This window comes from Mytilus californianus, unplaced genomic scaffold (assembly GCF_021869535.1).
Source record: "Mytilus californianus isolate M0D057914Y unplaced genomic scaffold, xbMytCali1.0.p SCAF_9, whole genome shotgun sequence".
In the NCBI taxonomy this organism is placed as follows: Eukaryota; Metazoa; Mollusca; class Bivalvia; order Mytilida; family Mytilidae; genus Mytilus; species Mytilus californianus.
Genome location: NW_026262745.1, coordinates 83,191,171 through 83,201,307, shown reverse-complemented (window position 1 = coordinate 83,201,307; position 10,137 = coordinate 83,191,171). Strand labels below are relative to the sequence as shown.

At 32.4% G+C, this 10,137-nt stretch overlaps 1 protein-coding gene across 1 annotated transcript; it reads right to left on the bottom strand.

Annotated features, from left to right (window-relative positions):
- Positions 1-2,727: 2,727 nt before the first annotated feature.
- LOC127714007 (IgGFc-binding protein-like) lies at positions 2,728-5,185 on the bottom strand. Its single transcript, XM_052219955.1, has 2 exons — positions 5,136-5,185; positions 2,728-4,129 (listed from the first exon to the last, which is right to left on the bottom strand). Exons 1-2 carry the CDS (start codon positions 5,183-5,185, stop codon positions 2,728-2,730), a joined length of 1,452 nt encoding a protein of 483 aa, XP_052075915.1.
- Between the last annotated feature and the right edge of the window lie 4,952 nt (positions 5,186-10,137).

The following is a 10,137-nucleotide window of genomic DNA, read 5'->3' as shown; positions in this document are numbered from 1 at the left end:
AGAAATGCCGATGGTCTACGTCCCTATAAAAACATAAATATAAATAGACAAACAAGCACGTGCAATCGTTTAATACCATTTATCTAGGTCGGTTTCATGTCATTGATTTAAAAATTTTGTAAATCATCATTTGTACCTTTCATATGAGAATGATTTTACGTTGGTCGACGAAAATATTATTTCCGGTGGCTCCCTTGCTCCACTTTTCAATGTTGACATTCTTCTCTTTTTATAACTAAACATGCTTAGCACATGCGTGACTCGTCTCCAGCTCAGGGTTAAATTGAAAGTCGCATGAACACGGATTCAAATTAGGTTGGATTATTGAATTATTGACTTGCAAGTCTGTAATACATCAGCGGTATTTTAAGCTTTTGGCAAAATTGAAATCAAATTGACTGCTTAAAGCGAAATATTATTTCATAATTCCAGTTTTATAAATGTTTGAAACAAAACAAAAATCATATTCTAGTTTTTTGTGAAAGATGTAGCTAATGACCGTTTGATGATTAATTGATTTGATGTTGTTTGCTAAACGTCCATTTGCAATAACTCATGCATATTTAGGACGAAAAACTATTAACAACAAATACAATATGAAGGTTTTGCATGGTGGGAGGATTGCACTGGAAAACAATGAAAAGTTGACTTGCAATAGATCAACTGCGGACCTCTCAAAGAGTTTTTGCTATTGCTTTTAACGTGCTGAGAGCAAGTCATTCTCTCCAATTGGTTTTAAGGTCCTCATCGTGACCGGTCGTGGCTACGAAATTATACATCCCGCACTGCCAAACGGATTATAACCTTAATGATGTTTGAATGAAAAATATTTTGTGAATATAAAAACTGGAATAGTTTATTACGCATGTGTTGAGGTACTTACAAAAAAAACAATGAGTGATTTTAGAACTCTTAAGATTGTCAACGATTCTTTTTTTCTGCAGTTATAAGAATACCGTCCTTTGAGAAACCATAATTATTCAGTATGATACGGACACCTTGATATCTATACTTCGTCATAAAATGTATTTGAAGTAAAATAAACCTCACCTTTTCCATCAGATTTTTCTTCGTCTATTTCTCCGTCACAGTCGTTATCTATTTTGTCTCCCTCCTTCATCGGGCTAGCTAGGCAATCCTGCAGTTCATAATAATAAAAGATGATTGATTAAATTGTTTCTAAACACTGCAACATTAATATTAAGCCCTTTGTACGCAGTGATTAATCAGTGGCGGATTATTGGAGGGAGGTTGGACGAAGAGCGTCTACGCCCCGCCCCTTTGATTGGAAAATATATCTATTTTAGCATTAAATCGTTAAGAAATGTATATATATCGGTAAATCTTCTGAACTCGGGACTTATGCGCCCCATTTCAAAAATACTGGATCCGCCCCTGTTACGGTATGTGGTTTCTTCGTCTTTCTGTCATTTTGTCATTCAGATTCTTTTCCAGGATTTATTTTATAGATTTGTACAAAACAATAAAGGCCACAGAAATATGTCTGTTTCCACTTGACATGATAAGATTGGTCCTTATTTCTAACCAATTCCATGCCAATTTTATATTTTTTTATATAGGAAAAGACAGTGCATACATAGCAAACATTTTATATGAAAACTATAAAATGGCCAACATATCCAAGACCATGCATGCAATTTGATTGCTATTCTGTTTGACCACACTCGCTTGAAGATCGTTCAAGATGAGACAGAGGACTGTTTATTTAGCTTTGACTCAAACAGTCATTTCTAAAATTGAAATAAAAAAATTCTATGACGCAATACGCCAATAGCAATTTCAAATCAGTTCAAGACTTGCGTTTCATATTCCGATTTCCTTGAATGAGGGTTGTTGCTTACAAGGAATCAGTTTATCAAAGAATTTTTTTAAATATAAAGTTGAATTTTACGGACGACAACAACATTTTGTTAATTGTATGGAATATCTGTGTCACAAATGACAGTGAATATGATGCACCTGTCAAAAATACTTGTCCGGTCTCTTTCAAATGTTTGTGACATTAGAGATTGGGATTTGTTAACGGATTTGAGCAACATGGAGTGTGAACCAGTGATTAAAAAGAAATCGGTGTTTGAGTGGATTCGTGTTGCTTAATGTTTTCTCTATAGCGTTTTGTTGACTGCTTTTCTGGCCTTTTATCATGATTTTGTCGCTCTTTTTCGATGTATAGTTTTCGCTAACTCCCTTACTAAATGCTCCACTTTTCTTCGATCCATATTACGCCATTTATTAGCTGTTTAAGATTGCATGCCCGAAAAAAAAGATATGCTTTAACAGATTTTGTTTAATGAAAGAAAATGTCGTCAAAAGATAAACACTATAAAATCATAAAACGTAGATCCTTAAGTGTGTGTGAGATCAAACTTTCATTATTGTAATCATGGAACATGCAAAATCATTTGAAAATATCTGGGTTTTAGGAAACAGATACTAAAGCTGTTAAAACTGCAACTTGTAAAATAACAAAATGAAGACAGTTTTTTTCCACTTAATATTAGGCTTTCTCGGTATTTCATTGGAGTGTCTGTCACATATATTTGCATTTGGTAAATGTACATGTTTACATAAATCCTTTTTCCCCATACAAATAATAAAACAGTATGAAAAGGATTCATCTGTTAATATCCATGTCCGATTCTAATAAGGAACTGTTATCACTAGGTTCACGATTTTACGTAGTGTAATAAAACTAAAAACCAAGTGTCATATACATATACTTACCGTGTTTATTGGTTTTAATAATAATCCAACAGGAAATCCGTATGATTCAGCGTTAGCCTTGCCAAATACTGTGGTTGGATCAGTATGAATGACTGTATGTGTACCAACTGATATTTTCATGTAACCTCCCACGAGGTGAGTCTCTGGTATTTTGTGATAAACTTGATCGCCAGCTAACGATCGATTATCAATTCTAAGGCCATTTGTCTGCGAGGAATCGATGATAAACATAAAATAGTTTGAATAATTACCGTGAGAATATTCCGGAGTTGTAAATGTATATTCAAAAGCATATTGTTCTATTGGAATGACAGTTATCATTGACGGATCAGCATAATCACCATGGCCTTTTTGTGTCAATGAAAACTGGAACACTGATATAGCTTTGTCAGCAACTATATGAGAATACAAACCAGAGCTATAGTGTTTTTGGACGTAATGACCAGCTTTGTCAAGTTTGATATGGTCCTGAAATGGTTTTCCAGAGTTTATACCAGAAACGTGTATGTGTGTGTTGTCTTCGCTAGCAATGAATCTAAATATATCCCCTATACCATGTCTTTCGGGTATTGGAACGGTGGCGAAATTATTTCCCCATGACGATAATGGAAGTAACATTTCCACAAGATGATCGTGTGTGCTTCTATGCCCAACTACGGTTTTCTTGTTTCCGCTTAATACGCCTACTGGCTTACTAGATACAATATGGGAGCCAGTTAAATCATGTTTAGAACGAACCTCTAGTGTACTGAGTCTATCTAAAGTCACATTTATCCATTGACTTCCATGATATGTGTGTCCATTTAGAGTAACACTTAAATGATGTATTTGTGGTAAATGAATGGAAACATTTGTTTCATCATAAACCCCAATAATCGCAAAAAGACAGTAATGTGTAGCAGGATAATACGAAACGGTATAATACTCTTTACCAAGGGCGTCGATAGGCAAAGCAAGATAAACAGCATCGGACTTTTCTTCCTTGTTAACAGCATAAACTACGATTTCATCGTCTGCTTGAATGAGTACCGCTTTTTTAGTCAGTTCGGTGTTATGTAAACGGAAACTTGTATTCAGTTTGACTAACTGAGTCTGGCCATGAATCACAGAGAAAGTTTTGTAGAGTTGAGAATTTGGAACACCAGAGGCTGAAACATTGACATGAACAATTTTTTTCTTAGAGGTTGTGATATATATCTCTGGATTTATATCATTACCATGAATTACTTCGTTTTCTATAAAAGCAACTAAGAACTCCTTTCCTTTATTATCCAACACAGCTGAAAATATATAGACGTAATGAAAACATAAAGAAACCTTACATTTTATTTGCAATGGTAAATGAATGACACAATTTAATGTCCTATGACTTATAGCATTTCCGCTAGATCAATTCTCTTGTTTGAAGCACTGTTTGTCCAGTAACCAATGTCATAGAGGAATGCGGATACAACTTACAAGCTAAAAAATTCTCAAACTGGAAGACCGTGATATTGGTGAAAAAAATATGTCATTAATTTGTCAATTCGGAAAGAACAAATTTAATTGTTTGTTTAAAATGTTGCTATGATTATACGTAAGTATATTAGGGACATAGAATATTTAACTTTTTTTTAAATGTCGATTTTAACCTCGAATTGTCAACTTTAACTTTAATATATCAACTCAAATCTCGAAATTATCGTCTTTGATTTTGGAAATCTCGATTTTAATCTTGATATCCTATATTTAAATCTCGCAATTATCGACGTTATAATCTTGGAATTAAATGAAACCACTTTAATAAACATGTAATCCTATATTTTAGAATAATCCTTATCTTATGTGACCTACTGTAAAACGATGACATTTGTGGGCTTACCCATTTAAGTGGCAATTTTGATTCAACACCTATTACCATGTAAATTGTTAACTTTTCTCATCATGAAAGTACATTACATATTTAGCACTCGATAATGTTACGCATTTCTTATTACAGGTACCCATACTTCTTCTTCTACCAGTTAATGGCCACATTCAACAACCTGATTATCCTGCCATGACTTTGCAACATCATTTGATTTTCACAAACATAAAATTACTAAGCTAAACAAATTGTATTCTTTCTTTTCCTCTCTTTTATTATGGTATGTCGGAATAATTGACATACACTACACTTTTGAATTCCCTATACTATGACAAAGACATTTCATTGTACATTCCCCCACCGCAGCACAGAGTTTACCTCCAGTATTGGATCAAAAACCCCTTTAATCTTTATTTTACAAATTGTTACGAAACTAGCCAGTATAATTCTAATATTGTGTGTTTCAAATTTGTATCGGACATTCAAAACTGTCGTTGCGAAGATTTGTTCAGATAGAAAGAAAATTTGAGTAGCACAAATTTACGAGTTTTTCAATATCTCATCAAAGTTTGGATGTTTATCTGGCCACCGCATTTTTTCAATAAAATCACCTTTCACTCACATAAAACTATAAGAAATTGAAGCATTCAGCAACCTTCAATAACATTAGGTTTACTGTACCTGACGTAAACTGAACCATACATAAAAAGGCACTGAAATAAATTAATAAAATCATTTTAAGATCACACACACACACACTTTACACAAACTGTTCGGTTCACAATTTCCAAGAACAAGAATAGAATTAAGATTTCATCTTATCTAAACTGTTTATGGTCACGTGATGTTTGTATAATAATGAATGTGTTCCTTTAGTTCCATCCAAAGTGAAAATTAGGAAGCATTTTTATTCAAATCTAAATAGATGTATTAAATATTCAGACAAATTTGTGATATTATATAAAGGTATGTCTGTGACACCTATTTTGGTGCGCCCGAAATGTGTATTTCAAAATAATCCTCACAGGATCGCTTATGATGCATAACACATACAGGTGACCACTGAAAGCACAAAGGCCAAAATGAACGTTACACAACAGGTGTTAAAATATATACAAGTTCGTTCAATATTCCAAAGAATACTGTTTGCACAACATGCATCATATATTAGATAAAGGCAATAGTAGTATACAGCTGTTCAATAGTCATAAATCGATTTAACTGAAACAAATCCGGGTCACAAACCAAAACTGAGGGAAACACATATTACCATAGCTGTATTTGGCAAAACTTTTAGGAATTTTTGGTCCTCAATGCTCTCTAACATCGTACTTTACTTGGTCTTTTAAACTTTTTTTTTATTCGAGCGTCACTGATGAGTCTTTTGAAGACGAAACGCGCGTCTGGCGGAAATACAAAATTTCAATCCTGGTATCGATAATGAGTTTATTATCAACTATAAGAGGAAACAAAACGGAACAACAGAAACACTGAACTGCTACAAAAACAAACGCCAACATACATAAAAAAAGGACTATGTGATAACAACTGCCATATTCCTGACTTGGTACAGGACATTTTAATAAAAAAAATAGTAGGTTGAACCTGGTTTCATGGCTATCCAAACCTCCCACTTATATGGCAATGTTAAAAATACCGCTAAAATGACATATTACGTGACAGGAATACAGTACAAATAAATGCAAGAACATTCAGGACAGAGAAATACATAAATAAATAATATAATAGTACATTTCAACATGTAAACCACAGAATAACAACGGACACCTAAAATTAATTTACGACAGAACACAAATACAGCACAATAGAATAATGAACTCTGCGTCACACAAATGTATCAACGCCACAAAAAGTGACATCTCAGGTGAATTTTCTAAAAATAGAATATAAAATTGGGATTAAGTTTGTAATGGTGTTATTTGATGTATTTTCTAACCATTACAAGAATATTAATATATAATTGGCTTAGTAATGGTGTAATTATTTGTATCATTAACGCTTCTCAAAATAACATTTAATTTATGTTTCTGATTTTAAACATCATGACCAGCTGTTGTTTGAATTATAAAAAAAAAAATAGTGCCGCCTTTGTCAGGGTATAACATTTGAGGAAAAACCAGTTTGTACAAAGTATATAGTACTACCAAATGATTGCTGTTTTTTTTATGTTTTACGTTCCACTTTTACAAACAGATTATATTGAGGCGACGTAAATATTACATGAACATAAAATTCAAAATGGGGTGTGATGAGACAAAAAATTAAAAAGAAGTTTTACTGCCACAGAAAATTTACAACTATGGCTTTGCAGGTAGTCATATTAATATATACATATGTCATAATTATAATACAAATGAAAAACCATGCGATCATAGATTATTATAACTGACAAATAATCTCAATTAATGAACTACTTAGTAGTATCTTAATAAATATATAGTATGAAGCATAACAAAATAAAAATTCTATGAGATACAAATGAAATGTAAATTTCGTACCCGCCAAATCGAAGGTCCGCCAATCAAACAAATCTCAGAAACTGCAAATTGCAACTTTTATTATATTTCTAAAATAATTTAAAGGGTGAGTCTACACCATCTTCTATAATCCAAGTCGAGGACTCGAACCTCGATCCCCATCACAAGGACCAGGTGTACTAACCATTGAACTAACAAGGATGTATGATAGAGTTAACAGTGTAAACCCTCTACAATAATAATAGAGAAAACAGGATCAATAGTCCACTCTCTCTTATGTGAAGAATAAGAGTAAACCATCTCCTAAAAATAAGCTGCAATTTACTAGTAAATTTGAATTTAAAAATCCTAAATCTAATTTCAAACACGATCTAAATTCAATTCATTCTATTTCAAATGTTTAAAAATGAGAAAGAGTATTAGTTATAAAGCTAAAAACTTTATTGAGTCCAGTAGTGGACAAATGCAATTTGTCAACTGAAAACAAAGTGTTAATTGGCTTCCTCACTCTACTATAAACAAAAAGTTAAATCACAAAAATACTGAACTCCGAGGAAAATTCAAAACGGAAAGTCCCTAATCAAATGGCAAAATCAAAAGCACAAAAAAGTCTTCTCACATGACATGTATCTGACATTAGTAAGAGAGGAAGCCAACTGTTTAAGTACATTGTTAAAATTCATAACATACAATTCAGAATGATTAAAATCACATGGCCTTGGTAAAATTGAGGATACAGTAATTATACTATCTGGATTACAAATCCTCAATTCATGTATAATACCACGAATGTACTTTTAAAATAAACTAGTATATTGAATAAGTCATTCGTACCCACATGCAAAATAATATTGTTAAAATGGTACCAGGTGAATACCCTATTTCTTAATTTTCTTAAGAGCATTTCGCAACTCAGTCCACCAAAAGCCTGAAGTTACGTATTCCTCATCTCTGGAAGATACTTTAAAAAATAGAATCTGAAATAACAATGATGGGTTTACCCCATGCCTTCAAACCTACAACATTTAAAATTTAATTCCAACTAAAAACATATATCAAAGACTTCCAATCATTTTTTTATGAGACTTGCAATTTATCAGCTAAACCATATCTAAGGTACAATTTATTCCAATCTCCTTGTAATTGAATGAGTTCAGAATATACGCCACATTGGAATGCCCAAGTTGCACTCCTCTTCTGAAACTATGAGATGAGTATCCTGATTGATCTAATCCAATTTTCTCAATAATGTTTTTAAAAAAAGTTTGCAACATATTGTTAGACACTGGCTTAATTTTTCTAACAGATAAAAAGCTTGGGAAGAAGCTGAAACAGGAATTTTTTCACACATGGCCTTAAAGGCACTATATGCACATAACGGAGAGTATAAATTCTTAATAATTGGTATTTCTAATATCTCTCCCCAAACTGTATAGTCTTAGACCAATGAAACTGAACTAATAAATAATCTTTAAAAACTGAAATATCTTCTCTATGTAAACATTTAGAGCTATCATCTACTGTTCCAACTAAATTGGCTTTCCTACATATCAAATAGAAAGCAAAAAGAAAAATGCACCAATAAGTGTAACTATTGACATCATCAAAATCTTATTCCTCCCTTATTTTTGATAAAATAAATGGTTTGATTGGAAGAGCTGCCCGAATTGTGTGGGGATTGCATCGTTTCAATCCCTTCATAAATAACCTATAATAAAATGACTCAAAATGAATTAAAGGCAGATCAAACGTGAATGTACATAGAAAACAAATGAACTAAAGGCAGATCAAACCGTAAATGTACATAGAAAACAATGTAAGTGTCGTCCTTTTAGGGGGTCATTCATCTCAGTCGGATGAACTAGTTCCATCTAGTTTCTACACCAAGGCGTTCCATCAGGGAAATGGAACATGTTTAACGGAATCATACTTAGTGTTTTATAGGCATAAAAAGAAGTAAATTAATAAAAATTCAAAACGGAAAGTCCCTAAACAAATGGCAAAATCAACAGCTGAAACACGTCAAACGAATGGAAAACAACTGTCATATTCCTGACTTGGTACAGGCATTTCCTTATGTAGAAAATGGTGGATTAAACCTGGTTTTATAGCTAGCTAAACCTCTCACTTGTATGACAGTCACATACAATTCTATTATATTGACAACAATGTGTGAGCAAAACAAGCAGACATAATAGGGAAACATATCAAAAATTGGGGTACAGCACTACGTTAAAGAAAAAATGCAGTACTTTTTAAGAAAAAACAAAAGGCGACACACAATCCTATGAGAATCATTTAGAAAAAATTCCGATTTGTATCTATAATGGTCACATTCCAATATATCATGATATATTTGAAACTTAATCTTTAGTGTGTCAGATATTCAGTAAGATAAAAGCATGTTATTACTTGAAATAGTTCATATTATTTTTGAAAAAAATATAATTTTGTTAATTTTTAATCAAAATTGATCGTGAAAGATCAGGAAACGCATTATTTTGATCGTGAAAGACTAGGCGTGACCAAACATAATGATCAGAAAACAACATTTCTTTTACTAATTGATATGCTTGTAATTGGTTGAAGCGTGTAATTACTTACTAAGAACGTGAATTAATGCTTTCATTTTTTTGTGATATTTATATACTTATTTAGACCTGTTTTCATTTATGAAGCAATGCTAAATAGGCATCCAAGATAAAAAGACCTTCATTGCGTAAATTGTCGAAAAGTAAATATATTTGTATTTATAATGCTAAATGCATCCACGAATGAGTGAAAATACCTGTGCCAAGTCAGGAATAGGACAGTTGTTTTCCTTCAGTTTTATAAACAATGTTTTTTCCCAATTTTCGTTTTATAAATATGACTGCATAAAAATTAATGGAAATCAGATTAGATAATCTTAACTTTTCATACAACATAAACTTATGCAGGAAGGACAGAAGGACTTATATTGAAATAGGGCAACTACATGAATTCAATGTGGTATAATTTAATAATCAGATCCAATGTCATCAAACCATCATAGCCTTATTTACAAAC

What these genes read in the sequence shown, in the direction of transcription:
- LOC127714007 (XM_052219955.1), bottom strand. Translation starts at nt 5,185, where the DNA reads ATGCGGTGGCCAGATAAACATCCAAACTTTGATGAGATATTGAAAAAC. An exon ending in GATGAGATATTGAAAAACTC is followed by an intron (nt 4,130 to 5,135) that starts GTAAATTTGTGC and finishes GAATTGATCTAG; the next exon opens with CGGAAATGCTATAAGTCATA.